This window comes from Eublepharis macularius, chromosome 7, assembly GCF_028583425.1.
Source record: "Eublepharis macularius isolate TG4126 chromosome 7, MPM_Emac_v1.0, whole genome shotgun sequence".
Taxonomy (NCBI): domain Eukaryota; kingdom Metazoa; phylum Chordata; class Lepidosauria; order Squamata; family Eublepharidae; genus Eublepharis; species Eublepharis macularius.
Window position 1 is genome coordinate 16869399 of NC_072796.1, and position 26081 is coordinate 16895479.

The window sequence follows — 26081 nt, forward strand, 5'->3', positions numbered from 1 at the left end:
AGCCCGACAACTATGGAACAATCTCCCCAGGGGAAGTGTCCTTGGCCCCTTCAGTCTTTAGGAGGCAGCTGAATACAGTTTTATTTATAACGGTGTTTGATTAGTATTTCTACTTATTGGTGGTTTTAACTTATGCTTTTAAATTAAGATTTGTTTTTATGTATTTGTTAGTTGTAAGCTGCCTTGAGCGCTGTAAGACACAAAGGTAATTTCAAATGGGTAGCCATGTTGGTCTGAAGTAGAAATGCAAAATTCAAATCCAGTGGAACCTTAAAGTCCAACAAGATTTGCTTTGCCCCCTCCCAGTAGTTACAGTGTTGGGCTAAGACCAGAGAGACCTGTGTTCAAATCCACACTCAGCCACGTAGTTCACTTGGGCCAGTCACTGTCTTTCAGCTGAACTACCTCTGGGCGTTGCTGTGAGGCTGAAATAGAGGAAGAACAAAATATATATGTTGAACTTCTCACAGGGAAGGGTGTGATAAAACTCTGAGCTGTCTGGTAAAGTTCAGGCCATTCCCTAACTTAGCCATAAGGAAACCATTTACACAAGAGGTGTTCAGTTGTGCCCCATATGTTAACTTTAAAGAGCGCATACTGGTGAATGAAGAACATTATCTTTGAAATCTGAGAGGGAGGTCAAGACCATATTGTGAGCTAGATTGATACAAAGGTTTTGGTATTTGTGTCCTGTTCCACTTACAAACTTTCAGTACTGAAGTACTACAAAAGCATATTGGGAACATTCAGATGGAAGTTTATAGCATCCTGGAAGATATAAGACTTGTTATAACTGATTGGCCAGAAAAGAGGCGGTTGCTTCCACACTTTTGTCCACCATTAAGACTGCTTGCAGGATGGCGGCTATGAGATGCCCCTTCACTCCCCCACTGTGGGTCAAACCACACAAGACAAAATACACTTGAATTACAGGGAGGAAGAATTCTAATGTCTTAGCCCAGGTTGCCAGAGGCAGGGCCGTGGGGCCCCATACCACCTTGATCCAAACAAAATATAACAAAACAAAGTTACCATGAATCTATGATAAAGGGATCCACATCTGTCCATGTGTGGTAGGCATAACTCAGAAAATAAAGTTAGGAGTCTCAAACCAGCCACCAACATCAGGATGATTGTGAAAAATGCTGTAACAAATGGCATCACTCCAATACCATGATGTTGCTTCCAGCTCAGTGTGACATTCTAGGATGCACTCAGAAATCTTTCAGAAGTGTTTCTAGGGCAGGAGGAAGGCTCCAAACTTTGCTGAGCCGAGTAATAGGATACTGGCCACAGAGCTGAAAATTATGTTCATTGAAATAATGGAGAATCAAATTAGAAATCAAATCGACCATTCTCTTTATTGCAGGAAAAAAACTGATGCTGTTCTTAGTCGTGCTTCTAAAGGACAGTCATAGCCTCTTTCTTTCTTTCTTTCTTTCTTTCTTTCTTTCTTTCTTTCTTTCTTTCTTTCTTTCTTTCTTTCTTTCTTTCTTTCTTTCTTTCTTTCTTTTTTTCTTTCTTTCTTTCTTTCTTTCTTTCTTTCTTTCTTTCTTTCTTTCTTTCTTTCTTTCTTTCTTTCTTTCTCCCTGAGACTCAATATGGATTACATAGAGTGAGATTAGTACAGTCAGTATAGAGGACGTTTCAATAAACAATGCCATAGGGCATATAAATGCAAATCTGCAGACATAACATCAACAAAAATCCGATAAAGTTGAAGAAGTGCTGAAACAGAGCATAAGCAATTCTAAGACTGACATTAAACAACCTAGAACTACCCAGTTGGATCATTATAAAAATATATTAGGTTTCTACCAGTTTAACTGTCACTGCTTCTTATTAAAGTTGTACTTAGGTGAGGGTGCTGTTAATTCTCAGTGATTTATACCTCTAGTCCTCTTTCTCCAATAAAACACAAAATACATGAATAGGGAAAGATTATTAAACTACTTTATATATGTGGTATAGCTATGTTTAGTGTTAAATTGCCTTCCTGTTGAATTTAAAGAGTGCACTTATTGTTTGAGTACAATCTGATTAAGTACTCTATGTTGAGCTAGTATAATCAATGTCACAGACTCTGTCTATTATATATGTCTCTTTAACCATTCCAGTATATCCCTCCTTGCTTCTTCAATGTAGGGTTTATCTTCAGGGTTAATATCTTCTCTCTTACGATGTACAAAGCCATGGGTTTGACCTGGATAGATTTTAACTTCCCAATTGACTTTGCTCTTCTCTTTCAGTTTCTGTTCTAGTACAGTTACCTGTAACAGAAAATATTAGTACTGAATTGATCATTTTTTCTTTAAAATATTTTTTTCTTTTAAAGATTAGTTTTTCAGGTGTCTTGTAGCACCTGAAAAACTAACAAATTACCATGTTCCCAAGCAAGTTTTTTTTAACTAAAATGAATACAGAAAAGGAGACAAAGCAAATTCTATACACATTTGTAAACCTGATGTGTCTCACCCATCAATACAGTTTGCCAATGGTACTTTAATATACACATTCACACCAGCATCCTTAACTAGAGATGGGCACGAACAGGAAAAAAACCCAAACATGATGTTTGCTGTTCGTTGCCATCCACGAACAGGGACTCACAAACAACCACGAACATGGCCCTGTTCACGAACATGTTCGTGGTTGGCTGTTCGTGGGGGGGCAGCAGGCTCTCCTCCAGCCATCATCCAAGTCAAGTTCCCTACTCCCAGAAACCTGACCTGAGCAGGCACCAGGAAAGGTACCAATAATAAATAATAGCTCGGACCCAGAGCCTGGCAGCAACCCTGGAACTTGAAGGGGTAGATCCCTATCCCACCCCATACAAAGAAAATTCAAGCTCCAATGCACTCTATCAAAATGCCAACAGCAACTGTCTCTCCACTGTCTGCAAAGTCAGAGCTGGGAGCCCCCCTCCCCCCCTGGTCTTTGCTCCCTTGTTGTAACAAATTTGGAGCTCCACACTTGAAAGGAAGGCCTGCCTATCAAGCTAAATTGGGCTTAGATTGGGGTTTCCAGGGCAAAAGCAGGAGTTCAGACAGAGTTCAGACAATCCCTGCTTAAGTTACCAAGGGAACTGATTGCATGTGCCAAAATGTCTGGCTTGATGAACAGCAAAGAACAGCAACGAATGAGGCTTGCAACGACCACCTGTTCGTTTAGAATGGGGGCCTCATGAACAGCTTGTTTGCGAACAGCAGATTGGGCTGTTCGTGGCTTTTTTTGTTCGTATTGCTGTTCGTGCCCATCTCTATCCTTAACAGAAGTGGATTTGTGTAAAGATAATATGAAGATTAACATGAAATTTAATTGCCCAAACCAAGGGCAGACAAAACTGGATATGAAGCCAGGATACTACCACTTAGCTGGATAAAGTTCCACTACACAGGGAAATGATTCAGTACAACAGCACAGATACTTGACAGTAAATGAATATGCATTCCTATGGTAATGATGCTTCTTTCCTGTCGTTTTCAGCTCTCTGAAATAACCAGGTCTTTTTTTCAGCTGGAACGTGGAGGAACGGAGTTCCGGAAAACTTTTGAAAATGGTCACATGGGCTGGTGGTCCCACCCCCTGATCTCCAGGCAGAGGGGAGTTGAGATTGCCCTCCACACTAAACTCCCCTCTGTCTGGAGATCAGGAGGTGGGGCCACCAGCCATGTGACCATTTTCTCCGAGGGCACTCCACTGAGTTCCACCACCTCTTTTCCCAGAAAAAAAGCCCTGGAAATAACCATCATCACCTTTGGACAGAAAAACCAAAACACTTCAGAATTTAAGAGAGATGAATCTTTGGCAATTTACCACCACCTAGTCCATTTTCCAGAGTGAATGTGAGGTCAGTATCCAAAACTCTGATACTCCATTAACTGAAGGCCTAACTAATGGGAGATGCTGGGAGATCTATGACTGTATCTGTCAATAAAAATAAAAATGGCAGTGAAATGGGGCTCTGATTCAGATTGGGGGCCTGTGGTGGAAGGGAGGTTAACTTTCCACTCTCACCTTGTATGCTTTTGCCAATCAACATTTTTTCCTCTCACCCACTAATAGCCTTGGAAGGGGCAGGGGGCGGGGGGGGGCAGGGGGGGACCAGGTATCTATACCAATCACAGTTCCAGTCTGCACCAGGACCCACATAGCAGCTAGTTCTACGTTTTAAATGCCGAGAAGAACCAATCGCAGATTCCCCAGTGTTTTCTGAAGTCTTGAGATAAAATTCAGTAATGGTTTTTTTTAAACAACACCGACTTACCTGATCAAGAGGAATGACTTCATCTTTCTCTCCAAAAATGAAAAATGTGGGGTTCAATAAATTGTACCTGTCCTCTGCTAATCTGATAATTCCTATAATACATTTAGAAAAACAAAAACCTACATTCAGTTTGGTAATTTTCAGTTGTAAAAATCAAGCACGGAGTCTGTTTATTTAAAATATTTGTCCTCTCCTGCTTCTCTCTCGAAGCATTGGGACCGAAGGCAGGCAATAGCACACACTCTCACAGATACAAAATCTGAAATCTTATAACAAGTCAGCACAATTAAAATATTCTTCACTCTTTAAAAAAAATCTTTAAAGATCAGCAGCGCCTGCTTGAAGGTCTATTTTTCCATCCTTGCTTATACCAGAAGAGAATGGATGCTTTCCTTTTGCGCTCAGGGAGGCAGGTCCGAAGCACAAGACCTGCTCCGTTAGGCTGTCCTGCTGTGCACCGGAAGGAGTGTCTGCTGTGATGATCTCACCTGCTGCACAGGTTTATAAAGGGAGAGCACTACACTTCAGCTGCGTGAAGAATCTTTCATACATTTTGTAGCAAAGAAATGCTCCTATTGCTCCTTTTATTGTGCCGAAGGTTCAAATCCAAGGGTGTTAAGCAGAAATGGCCCAACTCTCTTCTTCAAGTCGGTCCCTTGGAGGCAAAAGAGACTTGCAAGGTAAGGAGCTGAAGAAAGACATCTTGGGAGAATTAAGAAGAGAGTGCAAGAGGCTTGGGTAGGCCAGGATCCCCTACACTTCTGTTTTCTCTTTTCTTTATTGACACTCCACTGCTCTCAACGTGGCATGGCTCCCAGACGGCAGTGAGCATTCCCGGTTTTCATCAGGCCATTTGGGGTATTTTTTATCTTTTAAATTGGTATGAGTAAAGTGCTGTCAGGTGCTTATGGCAACCCCGTAGGGTTTGCTATTGCCTGCCTCTGTATAGCGACCCTGGACTTCCTTGGTGATCTCCTGTCCAAGTACTAACAAGTCAAAACCAAAAATACCCACGTTAACTTACTACCATCAATAAATATAACATATATTACAACCAGTATATAAGACCACACAGTAGTAAAAGGTTAACGTGTGAACAGTGGAGGTCTTTGATTACAGTGTGAAGGCTAATTCTATAAGAAGAGCGATTATGAAGCATTGGCCATTGCTCAGTGACATTCCCGGATGCCAGGTTTCCCCTTTAATAGCTTTCAGAAGAACACAGAATATTAAAGACATACTCATCCACTCAGATATCTCCCAAAGGAAGAAGGATCAGGATAACCGTTTCCCGGAGGGTTTATATAAATGCGGAAAATGCATACAGTGCCCTTTAATTATGAAAAAAGATGAAGTAAAACAACTGGGCATTTGGACTCCACGGCTATTTATGAATTGCAACACGGAGGGTGTAGTGTATCTCTTACGGTGTCCTTGCAATTCCTTGTATGTGGGTAGTACAACACTCCCCATTAGAGTCCGTTTGAGTGAACACCAATCCCGCACAAGGAATCAGATATTGGAGGCTCTGTTAGTGCAGCACTATATAGAAAAATCACACAGTGAAACTGACATGCAGTTTACAATACTATATAAGATACAACATAAACACCCGGATGTTGCTATGAGAGATCTTCGTAGGAAAGAGACTTATTGGATTTTTAGGTTGAGGAGCTTGATGCCAAGAGGTTTAAACATTGCAAATGACTACTCACGTTTTCTTGGCTGAATTTGGAACGTTAGCAGCGCAGCATGTGCTTCTCCTTTAAGACAGTATCCCCATTGATGGTGTGGTTTTTAATGATATAAGAGCTTTTGTTATGGTAGTACCGCACGGGCAAGCTACAAGGAATGGATGTGTTATTGGATACCCGTGAGGAACAATTTTGAAGGAAAAACTTTGAAGGAATCATGTAAGTGTTTTGTACATTGTAACTTACAGGTAAATGAGTAATTTTTGTTACATTGATTATTATCAAATTTTCCTCTAGTGACTGTACTCTTTGAGAAAGATGTTTTGAAACGGGCAGCATTGGGATCTAGACAACCCGTTAGAGGATTTATTATTCATATTCAAGAGGAAATATTATTCAACACATTGATCTCAAAAGGACTTTGTGCTTTGATGGAATTACAACTACCTGGAGAAAAATATCATTGAGAAATTCTCTCCTACAAGTTGGATACACGGTGCTTTGGAACTTATAATTATTGTAAAGACTTGTGTATATGGTGCTCTTGTTGCATTTGCACTTTACTTCTAATGTGCAATATATGAATAGCACTTTGGGCACCTTGCACTTTATTTACTGGTATAGTATTCCTATGTTAGCACTGGTATGAATGTTTTTCCAGCTGTGAGTAGGGGTTGAAATAATTGTTTATTAAAATTGTATAGTTCACACATTAACCTTTTACTACTGTGTGGTCTTATATACTGGTTGTAATATATGTTATATTTATTGATGGTAGTAAGTTAACGTGGGTATTTTTGGTTTTGACTGCATTCAGTACCGCGTTTCTCTCTATCAAGTACTAACAAGGGCTGACCCAGCTTAGCTTCTGAGAACTGACAAGATTGGGATAGCTTGGGCCATCCAGGTCAGGGCCCTTAAATTTACAACCTAATACTTTTGTTCACCCAGGGAATCCCCTAAATACACAAATAGCCCTACTTTGTATGTAGATGGCCCTATTGCCAGCAGCAGGACCATCGGGATCACTCTTAGGAATGACAGCCTTATTCCAGAATGCCCATGTTCTAGAGCCTTTGCTGTGGTGGTGTCATGAAAGGTGAATGAAATTATCTGTGCTAACCATGACTTCATTTATAGCAGAGAACATAAGCAGAGAAAAGGGATCGTTTCAGATAACATAACAGATTATATTTTCTGCCCATTCATTGCTTCTGAGTAAAGTTGCACTCTGCAAAGAGAATGGATAGTAGCAGAGCATATTTTCTAAACAAGTGATCATGGAAGTTTGTGTATTTCAGCAGCTGGGACTACCAACCTCCAAGTGGGCCTGCAGTTGTCCCGGAATTACAGCTGATCTCCAGACTATAAAGATCAGTTCCCTAGAGACAATGGCAGCTTCAGAGGGTGGAGTCTATGGAATATCATATAGGTGTCTTTTGCACAGTCATTTTTAAGCTTATTGTACTCCATTTTACTTCCCATGTTCTCCTCATTTCCAGACGTCCAAGGTAGTCATGGGACGTGGATTCAACATTTGTCTTCCCTGTATTTCCTTCCAGCGCACATTCTATGATTTTCTTTTTCATGTCAATGCCTAGTCAACGCTGCCGTGTGTTATGTCTGTGTGAAACCACATACTCCCTTTCTGCTTCTTGTGCTTTCCTTTTCCCTGGGAGGTGATTGATCTGTCTGCCAGTAACCATTCCCACCCTCCTCAGCTCTCTGAACTCCTTTTCTGCCATTTTTATTAGTAAAACGAGGCTAGGGTCATAAGGCTGCTTCTCTGTTCTCTTCATCCCTCCTGCATATGCACGCACTCTTTTTTTCCAAAGCCAGGAATGAGTCTTAACATTGCTGCTTATTCCCTGCTGCCTTTAAAAGCCAGGAAACGGTTAAATGGCTGCCTTTCCCTCCCTCCCTCCCTCCCTCCCTCCCGGCTGTTTTAGGCTTATCCTAATGCCAAAGAGAAAAAAATCCCTGGAGGGAATGAAGCAGCAGCATTTTAACTCTTTCCTGGCTTGACTTTAAAAAAATGAATGGGAGTGGAACAAGCACGAAAATTACATTTCCCCCCAGAACTCTGCCACCAATTGCCTCTCCAGTGGGCACGGGACAGCCCAATCAGCAAACATGGGAGGGGAATGGGCTCCAACACTGCAATGTTAGGATGCATGTGCATTTTTTAAAAAAAATGATGTCAGTTCCAGCCCCCACAAAAAGCGGCTCCAAACAGACATCAAATCGCCTTGAGGTCATGCAGTGCAGAATGATGGGACCTCAAGCCGTTTCAGTACCGATCAGCATGAATGATTAGCATCGCAGTCTTAAAGTATACCATGCAAAATAGGCCATAATCTAGGAGAAGTAACATCACATACCCTCTGAACTGCATTCTTTTTCCAAACTCTGCCACCCAGCCATCACACCCAAACCCCATTCACAACTCTAAAATCAGCTTTTGAGGTTTTTTTCTCTGTATTTAGTCCACACGTACCGTACACTGAGACACCTGTCTTAAGTTCAGAATATGACAACATCAAGTGATGTACCACAACTCCACCCCAACAAAATCCAATGGCAGCTATCCTCTTCATGTTACACTGTTCTTTCAGATACTTTAAGACAACATCAGTTTCCCTAAAAGACAAAAATTGTAAGTGAGCAGCAGAATAACCAACAAAATAATTAATTCAGGGTGTTTGTGTGGGGGAAGAGAAACACAGCTGCATATACCCTTTCCACCCATCTCACCCATCTTTTTTCCTTTCTTTGTATTTGTGTTTTATGGTTTTTAAGCACTTAGCTATTACAGGGAATCTATCGTGCTTGTAGACCAAACAGCAAAAGGACCCTAAATGATTCTTGGTTGGAAAATTGTCTTTTAATGTTTATAATATAATGATACACTTCTTTAACAGCGTTGTGATTATGTAAAGCATAATAGGGGCATGTCTATTCAAAAGTGCTTTTTTTCAAGAAACTTTCCCCCTCTGTTTCATTGTTGTTGTTGATTCAATTTCAAATGAAATATTAGTAGGAATTGGACGTTTTGAAGGTTTTCTCTGTATGCAATAATTGGCAGAATTGTGTTTAATAGGTGATGGTGGAGAGTGCCAGCAAGTCATAGTTGACTTATGGCAACCCCTGGTGGAGTTCTTATGGCAAGAGACAGATGTGGTTTGCCATTGCCTGCCTCAGCAACCCTGGTCTTCGCTGGAGGTCTCCCATCCAATTACTGACCAAGGCCGACCCTGCTTAGCTTCTGAGATATGATGAGATCAGGCTCACCTGGACTATCCAGGTCGGGGCATTTAATAGTAAATTTGCTTCCTCCACCTCTGTGTTTTTGGGGGATTAGAATCAAGGTATGGTCAGAATGTTTTCCCCCCGAATGCTTGATATGATGGAGTTCTGTTAAGTTGTAAAATCAGCGGACTTAGTCAATACATAGAAATATTGTTATAGGTAAGCACTGGAAAAAATGGTTAACAGAATTATCAAAGAATGCTTCCCCTATTGGTCATCTTCAAATGATAGTGAAGAATTGGCATAGTGTTTCCTAACTTATGTATTTACTTTATTTATATGCCACCTTTCTCCCCACTGGAGAGAACCAAAATGGCTCTCACTATTCTCCATTTTATCCTCACAACAACCCTGTGAGGTAGGTAAGGCTAAGAGGGGGTGACTGGCCCCAAACCTCCCCTGGCAAGCTTCCATGGCAGAGTAGAGATTCAAAGCTGAGTCTCCCAGATCCTAGTCTGACACTAAAACCACTACGTCTCACTAGTGGAACCCATGGGTACCACGGTGCTCATTGGTAGGTTTCCTGGAGCCCCCACATGCTTCTTCTGCAAAGCAGGTAGCCCATCTTGGCTTTCCTATACCTCAGTGGAGCAGGAGATCCTTCAGAAAAATCCAGGAGGGTTCATCTTTGTGCCCACAGGGAGGAGCCATTCAGAAACAGCTGTCTCTATCATAGGAGGCTTGCAACCTCCCAGAAGCTTGTGGTTGGACCTAGTACTCCCTTGTCATTTTGTGACTGGTCATGAACTCCTTGCAGGGCTGGATTGATGGAGGGGGCAGGGGGGTAGGCTGCCCCCGGAGCCACCAAAGTGGGGGCGCTGGGCACAGCTGCCAGCTGCTGGGAGCGCGCCAGCGGCAGCACGGGCAACAAAGCAGAGGGGGGAGGCCACTTGACCATTTACCTGCCCCACAGGACAGGGAGCGCGCAGCAAGCCGGCCGCCCCCTCAGCGGGGCAGGTGAATGGCATGGGCAGCCTCCCAGCTGCCTGTGCTGCTGCCACCAGCTCCACAGCGCACCGTGCGCCAGGGCAGCCGGCTTGCCGCGCTGGTGACACACTCCACCCTGCGTGATGACATCACAGAAATGACATCATTACACAGCGCCGGAAGCACGTGCAGGGGCAGCTGGACTTGGGTTGCCCTGGGCGCCAGCAACCCTAGATCCAGCCCTGGCTCCATGACACCTATTCTGTGATGGTGCTCACTCCGTTTTTAAAATTCCCGAAGTGTCTATGGGCTCCATGGAACGGGGTGCCCTGGAATGGGATGCCTTTTTGGAATCAATATTTCAAGGGAGTTCGAGTTCTGTATTTCCATATTGTGTAGTGAGGGCTGTCCGTCACATATGCCTTCAAGAAATGCTTTCCATTGTTAAGATTGTAATTTTAAAAACCATTCAGCCTCATTCATCAATCTTGTAACGAAACTCATTTACCCAATTTATTTCTCTTTAGTTTAAACATCTTGGTTCAGGCTTTTGAGACTTTTTTTTTTCTTTTGGGTGACTGGGGCTGGTCGGCATTGTCTGTTCTGGTCAGATAAGAGGCCTTGAGCCGCATGTGCAAACCTAAAACAGGACAAAGCTTGATCGAGGCTGGCACCAAACTCCTGGCTTGTTAGCACATAACATTGTGGGGGTGGGGAGATGAGTTCTTTCCCCTCTCCCTTACTTGTGACAGCAGGCTACAGCTGAGCTTGCCATCAGAGGTTTTTGGCCCTTTTGATGGAGCTTAGGGCAGCTGCAGGCGGCTGGCCTCAAAAGGAGCTGCTTCACAGTCTGTTCCCCCCTTGCTTCTGCGCTTGCTCCTGTTCCTGCTCCTTGGAACACACCTTCCCGGAGGACCCTTTTGCTCCTGCATGCTATGCAACTAGTGGATTCCTGTGATAGCAACTTGCGTGCTTTATTCTTTTGGATTTCTGACCTAAGAGCTAAAGCTCCCATTTGGTTTCTGAAACTTGCTGAAGATAACATCTGGAACAAGTTTAGGGATTTATAGTGTATGTAGCCTAAATTAAGTAGCCTATTGTTGTTTTCTTTGCTTCTCTACACATTTATAAGTGCTTTTTTTTTGGCAATTTTCTTTAAGAAATTACTTACTCTTAGATTGGTGTGGAGTTATTAAGAGTTGTGGCTTCAATCCAAACCCAGCACTTTGGCCCATTTGCCACAAACTACCAAATTATATGTTTCTTTGGATCAAGCCTGCCACATGGCTATCTTGCAGGGTTGGTTTTGCCTGTTAGCACCAGGGGTTTGAGGTTTGCCCCTTGGCATTAAGCTGTGAGTTAAAAGAGGCTGGTGGCAGCTTGTTACCCTGGCAGTGGGGCATCGCTTGCCAGTCCTTTTGGAACTTTGCATTTTGACACCACTCAAGGTGACTGGCAGCACCTGGGGATTCAAGCAGGCTTTCTGGGAACCTATACAAGTCTGATGGACATCCCAAAATTTAATATGATCAAGAAAATCAACTAAATAGCTATAAAGCCGTATACTGTCAACAAGCACATAGACGTAAGGCCCAAGCAAGATATTACACACAGACTGTGAGCATTCCCCTGATAAGTTTTGTTTAACAAAAAGCAGCCCAGTAGATCAGCTGTGTGAAATGTCTGGTTTGAGAGCTGGCAAGTATTTGGAGCAGGCATGCAGCGTAGAGAACCCCAGTGGCCTTGCTCAGCGATGCTACACTCCCTTAGAGACTGCAGTAGATTCTCTGACTCTCAAAAATGTATTTTGGAATATTTTTTTTTTTAGTTTTTAAGGTGTCTAGGGGCTCTTCTTTTGGACATATGTAAGAAAAGCCTTGCTGGATCAGACTGGTGGTTTAATTTTGCTGGAACTATCAGCTTAACCCCACAGATCTTTCTCTGGATGCCAACCTAGCAGCTTCTGTGTAAGGCTTTGGCTTGCAGTGCATGAGTTAGGAGACTGCCCATGTAGCTAATGTGAAAGATACATCCAGCTTTCTAGCTTTCTCACAGGTAAGTGTTCGAAAGTATTAATGTCTGCATCTGCAACCTCTCCCTGATGTGTACTGCTTCAACTCACCCATCACAGCAGGGATATCCAGATAAGGAGGAGTAATAGTTATGCATTTGCCCTGAACTCTTACCTGTTGGTTTTCTTGGCATCTCGTGTTTTTAGCCAGTCATTAAATATAGACCAATCATTAGATGGTTTCCAAGGCTCTTGCCCTTTATAAAAGTCTGGGAGAATTGCTCTGTATGGAAAATAGAATAGATGTGATTTTACTTGGTAAATAACCAAAAATTAATTACCTGCGGATGTTTCCTTAGTTAAGGCGCAATAACATTGGCTTAGATCCAATGGAACATTTTTGCAGACTGAAAGAGTTCCACCTATGGAGCGTAACTTTAGTGGTTTCCACATGGGAACAGACTTGTGTGGTTGCTGCTATGGTTGTTGATTCAGCCCATCAGCAATGGGGCTTCCCCGTGGCAGGTTTCCCGGGATTTTCCTCACCGTAGTCCCCTAGCAGCAGCCCACACACACCCTCCCTGCTACTGGAGACGGTGTTTAATTTTATTGACAATTGCATATGGGTATCTGGTTCTCTGAATTCCCAGTTTTCCCAGTTTTTTAAAAAAGTCTCTAGCCCCTTTTGTTGCAGAGACATCCTTTTCCCCTTATATCACCTCAAGGGAAGGGACTAGAGTCTGTTTTTAAAATGAAAGCTGGGAATTCAGAAAACCTGATGTAGCAATCTCTGCAACGTTATAAAGATATAACAATACTCAACTGATAATTTAAATAAAAAGACCCCAGTGGTGGTGGGGGGCGGGAATGGCTGCTGTGGGGATGGGCAGGAAAAATGGCTGCTTTGTAGGTGGAACAGGGGAATTTCCCCATCCACATGGCAACCATCCCAGCTTTGTTGAGATATTTCCTAAACCATCACATCAGAACAGATTTGGGAAAAACTGAAGAAAAGTCAGGGGAAATCCATGAGTATATGAATGTACCATGATGCTGTGATGAAGCAGGTAAAAACCCACCCTCCAACAGCATCGAACTCAGGGAAAATAATCCATGTGGAAAAAGGCTTTCTTGCCTCCCTTTTTCACTGCAGCCCAAAATGTGCCCCCAAAATGCTGCTGTTGGGGAACAGGAGATGCTCAGAAATAGCATGGGGGCATTTTCTCAGTAAAGCCTTGGTTACATGGATGCCTCTGTGTTTTTTAAAAAAATAATTTATTCACGTAAAGAAGTACACAAATATAAACACAATTAGACCCTCGGAGAGTGCAAAAAGATATACTAGCCTCAAACATAAAGACAGTCAAAGAGAAAACCAAAGGCTATAGTCCTTTCTCTGTGCTAGGATCCCTCTAGGTTCCAAATAATCAGACAGGATTCCAGATTTCTTCATAGCTGCTCCATTGCACACTATGATCTGAGCTAGAGAAAAAGGGATTGTGTACAATTTTCTCCAAAACACAAATTTCCCAAAATTTCTCATGTCCTCTATCTAGGGAAGGTCCAGCTGGATCTGAAAAAAAGGCAGCAGTGGTCAACTGACCTTCTGCTAATAATTTGGAAATAAGATTTCTTGTCTTTTTTGGGAATTTGGATATCATTCCAGATATCAAATGTAAACAGCTTCGGAAAGAAGGGTAGATAAATCTTAGTAAATTGAAACATTGCCTTAGAAACATACAGCCAGAACAGATAAATTTGGGGGCATTTCCACCATAAGTGAATTGGAGAGCCTTTTTGCCCACAAGCTTCCAAGTTCTAGCATTTAGGGCTAAGACCATGATTTATTTTATGTAGTCTATTGGGACAGAAATACCAATGTGCAAATAATTTATAATACTGTGTCCTAATCGACTGGATAGTAGATTTGTTTGAGGGAGAACTCCAGATAGATTCCCAGTCATCTATTTTAAGTTCCCCAGACCGTTCTGTCTCCCACATGTCAACATATGTTTGGGGTATAGGACCTCAAGAAGAATTGATAAATTTTAGACAATAGACCTTTCATTGTCCTCGAAGAAGGGACTCAAATGGTCTGAGAGAACCATTTTTGGTAGCATAGGAGAGCGTAATTACTCTCATTTGGAAATAATGGAACAGCAATAGCTGGCCTTGTAGCTTCAAATCGACTTCTTGTTTCGTGAGGATTTTCCCTTGTCTATACCAATTCCTGATATGGTCAAGACCCAATTCGGACCATGACCAAAATTTACTTAGGTCTAAACCTGCGGGGCAGTATGCCAAGTTAAGAACACAGCCCATTGGGGAGGGCTCTGGTGCTAATTTCCTTTTTAATTTGTCCCAGACTAATGGAGCGTTTTCTAAAATTGAGCTTGCAGCTACCGTTTGGGAATGTAGCTTAAAAGGTGACCAGATTGTGCCTCAAAGAAGTATTGGGTCAGAATAAGCTTCCCCTTGTACTAACCCATGGTTCAGATGCTTGAGTTTTCAACATTTGGATTAGTTGTGACAAAACCGAAGCCCAATAATAAAGCTTCAGATTGGGCAGATGGATACCCCCTTGATGCCTAGGCTTATGGATGCAACTGCGTGAGCAAACTCAGGGAGAATGTTCCAAGGATTATTTAAGAACGAGGGGGAGCGTGCGACTCAGCAGGCACACTGCTTGAATTGTTAGTTGCTACTCACTTCTGGATCTGATGGTGCATTTATATCTTCATCAAAACCAAGCACAGTACTGGTCATGTTTAGTCAAGCCAACTGACACTGAATGTATGTTTAGAATCCAGCCACCCTTCGATAATATTCATTTGTTTATTAGGCTTTTATATTACAGTGACTGAAGATTAACAGGGTTTAAATGACGTGTAAAATACTATTATGAATTATTCAGAATGCACTGTTTTGCATATTTAATTCTTAAGGGGAAAGCATGCCTAAATAAATATAAGAGGAAGTAGCAGGCTGCTGTCTGCATTCAGAATAAAACAGGCCACTGTGATAAAATAAGAAAAATATCTTACAGGTATCCATTGGCTGCAAGCATGTCGACGATATGTCTGGTATTGGGCAGCTGCCATCCATAGATGTCGTGAATCACAATCACAGCTTTCTCAGTGGGGAGGGAAGGTTTGCAAAGGTAGGCTTTGATGTGCTCAATGGAAACTTCGCAACCAAGACCTTCATAGTCAAGAGTATCTCCAAGATTGCATGGGCAAGAGTTTGCTTCATTTGCCATCTGCACGTTTGAAAAGCAAATGCACACACGTTCAGAAAATGCACAAAGCTTGTTAGAAATGATCCCAGCTGGTGAGTGTAGTTCCAACAGTCCTTTTGGGATTGCAGGGGGAGCTTTAGAACCTGAGGCATAATAATGGATTGATTCCAACAGGATAATTCTTATCACGGGCCAGGGCTTTTTTTCTGGGAAAAGAGGTGGTAGAACTCAGGACTGCACAATGATGTCACTTTCGGTCAGCTGGAACAAAGGGGGAGTTTTTTAAAGTTTAAATCGCCCTCAGTGAAAATGGTCACATGGCCGGTGCCCTCCGCGTCAGTGGCATGACCACTGTGTGACCATTTTCAAGAGGTGCCGGAACTCTGTTCCACCGCATTCCAGCTGAAAAAAAGCCCTGTCAAGTGCTATTGAAAGTGATAAGATGATTTTTAAAAATTATTTTAATTATTACCAAAAATACTTACAGTGGTTTTTTTTGGTATACAGTAAATGGCTGCTATAGACTGCTGAGCCCCCTGAACTTTTATCCTGAGGGGCTTGAAATGTGGGACTAGCATGGCAGATGGGACTAGCTATCAGCAGCCCGAGGTAGAAAAAGTGGTTAGGCTCTAAGATGCTAAGGCTATATCACAGATAGAGATCCCCAACTTTGTTCACTCTGCGGGTACTTTGGGAATGGAGAAGGAGAGTTGGCACATCCCAAAAAAAGCTGCTAGGGGGTGGGGGGGTGGAGGAGAGTGCCCTCAATTCATAGCTGACTCATAGCGACCCTGGTGGGGTTTTCATGGCAAGAGACTAATTGAGGTGGTTTGCCCTTTCCTGCCTCTGCAACCCTGGTCTTCATTGGAGGTTTCCCATCCAATTACTGACCAAGGCTGAACCTGTTTAGCTTTGAGATCTGACTAGATCAGGCTCACTGGGGATATCAAGGGGGACGGGGCCAGGGCTTTTTTTCAGCGGGAATGTGGTGGAATGGAGTTCCGGCACCTCTTGAAAATGGTCACATGGCTGGTGGCCCCGCCCCCTGATCTCCAGACAGAGGAGAGTTTAGATTGCCCTCCGCGCCAGTGGCGTGGAGGGCAATCTAAACTCCCCTCTATCTGGAGATCAGGGGGTGGGGCCACCGGCCATGTGACCATTTCGCCTAGAGTGATTTAAACTTTAAAAATCTCCCCCCTTGTTCCAGCTGACCCAAAGTGACGTCATTGTGTGGTCCTGATTTCCACCACCTCTTTTCTCAGAAAAAAAGGCCTGGATGGGGCTCATCATCAAATGGCAGCCTTGGGGGCACGGTTAATTGGAAAGCGTTGGGAGGTTCCATGTCAAAATCCTCCCAATGACAGAGGAGTGGGAGGGGCTGTGCAAGGAGTGTGGTTCAGTGGAAGAGAGTCTCGGGTTCAATCCCCGGCATCTCCAGTAAAAGGCAGACAGTAGGTGATATGAAAGACCTGTTCTGACTCAGGAGAAGGCAGTGTTCTGTGTATGTATGTATGAGCGGGCACTGTGGTAAAACAGACCTTGCAGGCGTCCATTTTTACTACAGGACCTGAGGAGTTCACTCAGCTGGCCCTCTCCAGCCTTAGCCTACATTCCCTTTGCACAAATAGGATTTATCCCACCAACAGGTCAGGAGAAATCTGACAGCCTGCAGTATGACCCTCTATTCTAAATCTCTTTTCCTGTTCCACACCAAACCTGGAAACAAGGAAACCTTAGAAACCTGAAATCAAGAAGAAAGGATACCATTAATTATTCCACTACTCTATAGATTTAAACCATTACAGTATTATATGGATTTTAGTCCTGAAACCCTTTGGGTGTATCTTTTAGAGGATAGCCAGAGAACTGCATCTTACGCAGTTGCAAAATTCTGTGTGATAGCACTCAGAAAGCGGAATCACTTGACGAAGGAAACGTCAATTGCTGGGAAGTGAATTAATGAAGCGAGTGAGTTTTATCTTTTATGTATTTATCCATTTTAAGTATTTAAAAACTGCTCTTTTTATCTGTACTTAACTTGGCTGGTCTTGCGACTGTAATAAACCTTTGATTGAACCTTTGATTGAAACCTGAAATATTGTCATTACTGAGCAGGCTCTGTTTGACCCTCTTTTGAACTTTGGTAAGTGTCAGCCAAGTTGAGGTGTGGTTGTAAAAACCGCATAAATGCAATTTCAGGGGGCGAAAGTAAAACCCATTTTGTCTTTAGTGTGTAAGTAAGCATTGGTTGCAAGTAGTATCCAGCTGGACAGCAAAATAATACAGCATCTGAGCACAGGAAAAACCAAAGTGATAGAAACTCAATCCTCTTTCACTAGGGGCCTACCTAGATACGCAGATTTTTAAACAGCAGGGGCCTCTGGGTTCCCTGCAGTTAGACAGCAGCTGCGAGGAACGGCTTTTTAAAAATAGCCCATTTTGACTTGGAAGGAACACTGCTATGTGGGGAGAAAGGGCTCCTGTGGAGAAGCAAAAAAATGAGGACATAACTGCCCCCTCCCAGTGCTGTTTCCCTGTGGGAATACAACTTGGGGGTAGACAGGAGCCCTTTTCCCCATGTGGCAATACTCTGAGCCTTTTTGGGTTTTCCTTTATTTTTAAAAGCCATTCCTTGCAGCTGCTATATAGCTACAGGGAAACCAGACCCAACTATTTAAAAACCATCACGTCTACTTTGGTGCTAGGTCTGAAACTTATCTCTATGATGTTCAAGAGAAACAGAAATATCTTAATGGTTCCAAATAAGTTTTGTTGGCTCTTTCTATAACTTCCTTCTCCCTGTTGCTGGATGTTTCTCTCCAGACCATTCTTCCGAATTCCCAAGATACCTACTTCTAAAAAAAATCTCCCCCCTTTCATGAAGCCTCCCCCCTCCCAATCTGACTGAACACCACCCAGTCCCATTAGAAACTCACCAGGATAAGATTAGAAAATTGTGTTAACTGTAAAGGGTTCAATTCTCCTGCCCTGCCCAAAGGCTCAAAGGTAGCCAGTATTTTTGGGTCTCCTGGGCTGCATTCATTTCCATACCTATGCAGCAGTCCTCTGCCATTTAGGATTTAAAAGGAACTCAGAGAGGAAAAGCAGCTGGCCGTATAGTTTGAGCATTCCCAGAGCAAAAACTAGAATATTCTGACACTAGAGCCAAACTACAAGTGACATCTTACACAGGTTGGACACTAGTTGGCTTCCCTCAAGTTTTGATGGGAAGCGTAGGCATCCTGGTTTTACAGCTTGGCTCTCCATTACAGCTGCAAGACCAGGATGCCTACATTTCCCATCAAAACTTGAGGGAAGCCGACTAGTGTCCAACTTGTGTAAGACGTCACTTTTAGTTTGGCTCTAAGACCTGGGTAAAATGTCTTATCTCCACATGCATTCCTTGCAGATCTAAAGGCAACACTATAGTACTTCCTGCAAAGAGGAGGTGGAAGAAAGCCAAAATCAGATGTTTGCTTTGGGAACAGGTACTGTTTGGTTTCAGTTACCAGAGAAAGAAGAGGGGTTGCTCCCTGTAAAGCTGCCCTTCTCAAAGTCCCAAGCCAAGAGCACATGGCAATAATGCACTTGCCTGGGGTGAACTCAGCAGTCGATCCACCCTTTTTTTGGGTATGTTTAAGAACCTTTGGATTTTATCCCCAAGACTCAAGAAGAAAGCAGGAGACAGAAACACATCAGTGGGTGCCAAGGCACCCTGTGGGCATCATGTTGTGGGTGTTCTTGTACACCCCCCAGTATAAACAATTGTCTCTTAGGGTTGCCAGCCTGAGGTGGGCAACCAGCGGATTTCTGAGGAGGGGGGTGTAACAGACTGCACTTTTTTAAAAACTTAGAAGTGCTGTACAAACAGCTGAAGGACTGAGAAGGGTTAATTCTTCACAGAAACCTTGAGCCTTGAGTGACAGGCCTCTTCCAGGAAGAGACGTCATAACATAGGCCACAGCCATCCTGGGAACACTCCCATGTTCTGTGGGGGGGACTGGATTGGGCCTGATTTGGGACCCAAATTGGGTCAGATTTGGGCCAATTAGGCCTGAACTGAGCTGCTGCTCAGCAGCAGCCTGATCTGGGCCAATTCAGGCCTGAATTGGCCTGGAATGGGCCACTGCAGAGCGTGTGAGTGCTCCCGCACTCCACAGCAGCCCAGTGCAGGCCAATTCGGGCCTGAATTGGCCAGTTTTGGGCCCAAATCTACCCAAATCAGGCCTGAATTGGCCTGGAATAGGCTGCTGCAAAGCACAGGAGAGCTCTTACGCTCTGCAGCGGCCTGATCCAGGCCAATTCAGGCCCAAATCGGCCTGTTCGGGCCCAAATCTACCTAGATCAGGCCCAAATCAGCCTGGAACAGGCTGTTACGGAGCATGGGAGCGCTCCCGTGCTCTGCAGTGGCCTGATTCAGGCCTGATTCAGGCCAATTCAGGTGCAGATCGGGCCCACAGGAGTGTGCTGCAACCCCAAGGAGTGCACTCTGGGAGGCCCGTGCCTCCCCTGCTAGCCAGGTACGCGAGGGCAGGGGGTGGAGGGTGGGAGTGGGGGATCTCCTGCCACCAGCTGGGGACTGGCAACCCTACAAAGAACCCACCTTCCAAATCATCCATTTTCTCCAGAGGAACAGATCTGCCTAGTCTGGATATTAATTGTAATTCTGGGAGATCACTATGCCCTACCTGAAGGTAGGCAACTCTAGAAGACAAAGCAGGAACGTCATGTTCCACAGTCAGAAATCCTTCCATCCCCAGAAACACACTGTCAAATTCAAGCCAATTTAAGGAGGTGGGTGGGACTTCTCAAAGGGAAGCAATTGATGGCTCAGGCCTACATGCGTTGGATCCTATCCATCTTCGGCCAGCTTTGTACCCAAAACATGTCATGAGGCTGATATGAGGCAGAGGGGTGCAAGCCCATCTCCCAATTCCACAGCTTGCAGTGATCAGAGTTTCCTGGGATTCCAGACCACCATCCGAACCAGATTTGCACCGACCAAGACGATTGAAAGCGGGAAGTATGAGAGAATTCTGAGTTTTCATGGTCTCTTCAAGGTCAACGGATCTTGCTAGGTGTGGCTAGTTCAAAGGCAAGTTTAGCATTGCTGTTCCTTCCCTATGCATGGATTCTATAAACTTTAAGGTGCACGTGAATAATTTGCAATCCACAAGGGGAAATATATTCTCCCATCACCAACTGTGGGATTTAATGTACTGAGACCCAGGGTGCAATCAGCACTGGCTGCCACCACAGTAATCATGAGATGCTAATTAACATTATTCTGTCTGAGATTATATTGATCTGTCTATCACACTGGGGCAGCCTAGCACCTTTAATCTATCAGGCAAATTTCTGGCAGTTTGCTGCCACTTACTGCCTTAGAAAAAGCACTACTGGTGTACAAAGGACAGCCCCTCAATAATACATGTTTTAAAAGCCACAGAATTTCTTGTATATAATGTTTTTGTTAAAAAAAACACTTTCCAGCAGCTATTTGTAGGATACCTGAAGTTATATCCAGACGCCTACATAAACATGAAAATATATTCCAGCCCTCTTCTGCAGTACAACATGCTTTATGGCTCTCTATTTTATCTGAGTTTCATCCTTGCATCATGCTTAGTTGGAGGCTTTTTTCAACATTTATTTATTCAGTTCACCTGGATCCTGAGATCCTCGCAATAAACTTTTCCAAGGTTGGAAAGGACTGCTAGGGAGAGGGGAACATGACAAAGACATGCAGCTGTCAGTGCCTTCCACTGGTGCATTGCTGGAGCCAACCAAATGCTGGAGCCAGCCAAACAATTGGATTGTTTCTTGTAAGTCTCTAATCTGCCCTTTTCCAGGCACAGTGATTGAGAGAGCAGTAGTGGACCAGCTCCAGGTTTTCTTTTATAACTCTGGTGCTCTGAACTCTTTTCAATCTGGGTTCAGGCTGCTATGGTACGGAGATGGCTCTGGTGGCTTTAGCTGATGACCTCCTTCTGAATACAGATATAGGGCCATGCTATCTTATTGCTTCTCATGGATCTATCTGCAGCATTTGATACAGTAGACTGTGCTATCCAATTAAGACATCTGGAGACAGAGGCAGGTAACCTGGTTGTGCCTTGGAGTGGTTTAAATCATTCTTCGTGGAGTGGATTCAGAGGGTTACTGTTGGAGATGAGCTTTCTTCAGGGTGGGAATGATCTCTGAGGTCCACAAGCTGCAATCTTATTCCCCATGTTATTCAACCTCTATGTAAAAGCCTTTGGTAAGAAATCAGCTGTTGCGATGGAATCGGATGCCATCAATATGCAGATGACACCAGCTCTGTATCTATCCAAACCCCTGGTGATGCAGTAGATGTCCTGAGTTGCTGCCTGGCAGCTGTTGGTTAAATGCCTGAAAGCCAAAAAATTGAAGCTGAACCTAGACACAAGACAGATGTGATGCTGGTTGGGCAAGTGGAGATCGTGAAGGACATTGTGCTTCCCACTTTCAGTGGCGTCCAGCTGACCCTTGCTGACTCAGTGAAGAGCCGAGGGGTTATACTGGATCCAGCATTGCTGGTGGAGAAGCAAGTAAATGCAGCTGCAAGGAAGCCTCTCTCCCAACTCAGGGCCAAGCTACACGTGACGAATGACACAGGTTGGACACTTGTCAGCTTCCCTCAAGTTTTGATGGGAAATGTAGGCATCCTAGCCTTGCAGCTTGGCTCTCCAACTGCTGTCCAATGGACTTTTCAACTGTCACTTGTCCAACATTCCGCCAAGCTGCCTACATTTCCCATCAAAATTTGAGGGAAGCTGACAAGTGTCCAACCTGTGTCATTCGTCACTTGTAGTTTGGCCCTCAGACTAGCCTGCCCTGGAAGCTGGCTCCCTCCCTTGATACAGCAGATGTGGCTACTTGGATTCATGCCAGAATAACATCAAGACTACACTACTGCAATGCACTCTACGTAGATCTCCCTAGGTGTCCCTTCAAAGTCAGCTTGGAGACTCTGGCTGGTGCAGAATGTTGCTGCGTGATTATTATCAAGAGCTAGGTGGAGCATGCATATTAATCCTATTCTGCAGTCACTCCGTTGGCTATCCATCAGTCATCAGGCTTAATTCAAGGTTTTGGCTATCACATGCAAAGCCCTTCATGGCCTTTGCCCCTCATATCTGCTGGACTGCATCTACCCCTATGCTCAAGCACCGCAACATTGCTCACCTGAAGAGAGTCTTTTGTAGGTACCACCCTGCAAATGGGCAAAATCAACACTGCATGCTCGTGCATGCTCTGTAGGGGCCCCCATCTGATGGAATGGCTGGCCTGGAGACATCAGGAAAGCTCCCACTCTCCTAGCATTCTACAAATTGTGCAAAACTGAATTATTCAGGAGGGCTTTTTAACTTAGAGCCAAACTACACGTGACGTCTTACACAGGTTGGACACTAGTCGGCTTCCCTCAAGTTTTGATGGGAAATGTAGGCATCCTGGTCTTGCAGCTGTAATGGAGAGCCAAGCTGTAAAACCAGGGCGCCTACATTTCCCATCAAAACTTGAGGGAAGCCGACTAGTGTCCAACCTGTGTAAGACGTCATGTGTAGTTTGGCTCTCAGGCAACTTAGGCAATGTGCTGTAAAGAAATGGTTCAGAGAGATGCTTCAATAAAGGGACATGGTCTATAGACTATACTACACTAGGTATTGTCTGTGAATGTAGACATGATCTTACTGATAAGCTTCTGTGTTGTTTAATAGGCCATGCCAAATTAAGTAATTTGACGTGACCTATTCAACAGTTTTTCGTCGCTATATTCCTCTATATGAATTGTATGCTTCTTTTCAAATTTCTGCATTTAATGTCCCAGCTGTTGATCGCATAGGCTTATACTGTGTAATCTGCTTTGGATCTCAGTGAGAAAAGCAGACTGTAAATAACATAAATATAAAATAAAAATAAGAGCAAACATGTGCGGGACAGCTCTGATGCTTTTATCCTGGGGCCATTTAACTTCCCAGACAACCCAAAGGACAATCCATAGGCGCACAGCACACGTGGTTCTCATGCTGCCACTTCCCACAGCAACACTTTCAACAACCTTGGGACACCTAGATGAATCTACTGTTTTATATACCTTGCAGCTCCTGTGATTGTGTGAATGCTAGGCCCAAGCGACACTCTGCCTTCTGCAATTCCTAAGGGTAGCTTTGGGCTGATCTGGGATCTCAACAGTATGAGGCAGACTGCTGTGCTGGTGTGATCTGAGTGATAGCCATCAGAAATGTTCCTTGTGTGTAGCCTATAAAAAAGGGATAGGACTTTTTTCTCAAGGCATTGGCAACCCCAACTATGCCTCTCCGCATTCCTCCACATTCTTTTTATTGCTTGTAGCAATAAAACTTTGGTTTTCTTCTTCCCTAGAACTGAAGTTCAATTGAATTGTCTCTTGGTGTCAAGAGAAAAAGCCAATTGTTATTATCAAAACATCTTTAACTCTCTAGTACGTCTGCTACCTAGTCATCTCCTTTCAGTTTGGCAAACCATGCTGGTTTCCTACGTACCTGAAAAGAAAAGTCGACTGTTCCTTTCCTCTGGGAGGCCCGGAAGTCTTTGGTGTCAAAAGATTCAAAAGGATCTTCCCTGTAAAATAGAGAGTTAGAAAAAAGGAGCTTGCTTGTTATGAAACACCAGAACTTGACACAGAATAACCTAGCTAAGAAGTAGGAACAGCTTTGAGCTCCTCCTCCTTTCTGGTTTTTCAGTCAAGTTTTTTTTTGTTAGGATATTCCTCATGAATATGGCATTCATTAACCTCTCTCCGAGTCTGACCAAGCTGTGTAAACAAAACATACCATTTGACTTTGTACTTCTGACCTAAGCTTGGCTGTCTTGCTTTTGGGAATTGCCAAGCGCTTATATAATGCTCCACTCAGCAACAAATCTTCCTTGCTTATGATATATTCATTTATAATCAAACTTCCTTATACATCGGCCTGGTGTTAAGATGTAAAAATTGCCAGCTAGCAGCACTCCCCAAAACAGTTGGAGGTTGCCACAAAATGTTGGTAGAATATGGTCCGTGCAATTTTTATTGTCTGTTTTGTTTACTGTTTTTGTTTTTATTTTTGTAGATGGTTGTTTTAAAGTAATTGGTCCTGCTCAGTGGAAAGTATCCCATCTGCATTAAAGAGTTAAACATATGTTTTCAGTTGCTGTTTTGCACATATTGGTGTGTTTTACTGGGAGCTGAACTTGTAGCTGTTGTTTGGAAATCATCTGTTTTCTTGGTGAAGAAAATATCCCTTATTCCCTTCTGGTTTGGTTTCCAATTTCTGATAAACAAAACTGCTCTTAGTCAGTGCGGTGTGTGCATCGATCTGTGTGTAATCTAAACTTCGTGAAAACTGCTATGGAGACCACTCCTTATGCCATTTTTCATGATGAACTTCACAATGAAGTGAAATAATAGATTTGGTTATTTTTCCATGAGTTATTTGTGGAATGTATCTATACTTATGATGAGCACATACACTTACGTGCTTGTTTTCAAGTTCAGTGGTGTAATAAATTGCAAAATTACTACATATATCTGTAATAAAGTTCCAAGTTAAAATTGCTATTTTTGCATTTACTTAATAGATGTTTGTGACTCATACATACAAATGCAGAGACTTCTGAAAAGCCAGAGGAAGCCAACTATGAGATAAATGAGAAGGTCTTCGTATCTTTGATGGATGTATTATTATTAAATTACCTGTATTATTAAAACATAATCAAATATTTTAATACTTATATTATTAAATAAATATTAATACCAGTATTATTAAAACATAATTATTAAAACATAATCAAATATTTTAAAGCCTTTGTCAGTGCTCTTATTCTAAAAGTGCCTTACCTGTGCTTCGGTATCTGAAGGACTGTCTTCTCCCATACATTTTTGCCCAGAAGTTAAGATCACAAGGTGAGGCCCTCCTGACTGTCCCATCGACCAAAGAACACAAGAGAGGGCCTTTTAGGTGGAAGCCCCACAATTATGGAACAATCTTCCTGGGGACGTGCTGCTGGCCTTTTCTCTTCAATCTTTAGCTAAAGACGGTTTTATTTATAACGACATTTGATTAGTATTTCTATTTCTAGTTATTAGTGGTTTTAACTTGTGATTTTAAATTAGGATTTGTTTTTTATGTATATGTATGTTTGTTGTAAGCTGCCTTGAGCGCTGTAAGGTAGAAAGATAATTTCAGATGGGTAGCCATGTTGGTCTGAAGTAGAACAGCAAAATTCGAGTCCAGAGGCACCTTAAAGACCAACAAGATTTTCAGAGTATTAGCTTTCAAAAGTCAAAGCTCCCTTCATCAGATACAAGATAAGGTACAAAGGCAGCTAATAAATGCTTTAAATAAATAAATAGAAGTAATGCCAGAAGTGCCCCAAATATAGTGCTTGCCTTAATATTACCAAAATGCCAATAATTATATGGATGGGGCTGGGGTCTGTATCTTGCAGAATCTCTGTGTTTGGGGGAGGGAGAATGTAAAACTCATTTGATGTACATATGTGCCAATCCTGTGTCCAGTCCTGTGGCACAAGTTTTATATTTTTGTATTGTAATTAGCTGTTAAATATTTAGATATTGTATATGGTCTT

The 26081-nt window shown here is 43.1% G+C and overlaps 1 protein-coding gene across 1 annotated transcript; it reads right to left on the reverse strand.

Moving 5' to 3' along the window:
* Window positions 1-1335: 1335 nt before the first annotated feature.
* Window positions 1336-24162, reverse strand: LOC129333036 (carboxymethylenebutenolidase homolog). Its single transcript, XM_054984345.1, has 6 exons — window positions 23993-24162; window positions 15253-15467; window positions 12384-12491; window positions 8459-8601; window positions 4268-4359; window positions 1336-2270 (listed from the first exon to the last, which is right to left on the reverse strand). Exons 2-6 carry the CDS (start codon window positions 15465-15467, stop codon window positions 2091-2093), a joined length of 738 nt encoding a protein of 245 aa, XP_054840320.1. The 5' UTR covers window positions 23993-24162; the 3' UTR covers window positions 1336-2090.
* Window positions 24163-26081: the final 1919 nt, after the last annotated feature.

Bases quoted from the DNA above. Each gene is read 5' to 3' on its own strand.
- LOC129333036 (XM_054984345.1), bottom strand. From the start codon at position 15,467: ATGGCAAATGAAGCAAACTCTTGCCCATGCAATCTTGGAGATACTCTT. The intron at 8,602-12,383 runs GTAAGAGTTCAG...TTTGTCTTTTAG, and splicing joins GATGCCAAGAAAACCAACAG to GGAAACTGATGTTGTCTTAA. The intron at 4,360-8,458 runs GTACGTGTGGAC...AATGTATTATAG, and splicing joins GACAGGTGTCTCAGTGTACG to GAATTATCAGATTAGCAGAG.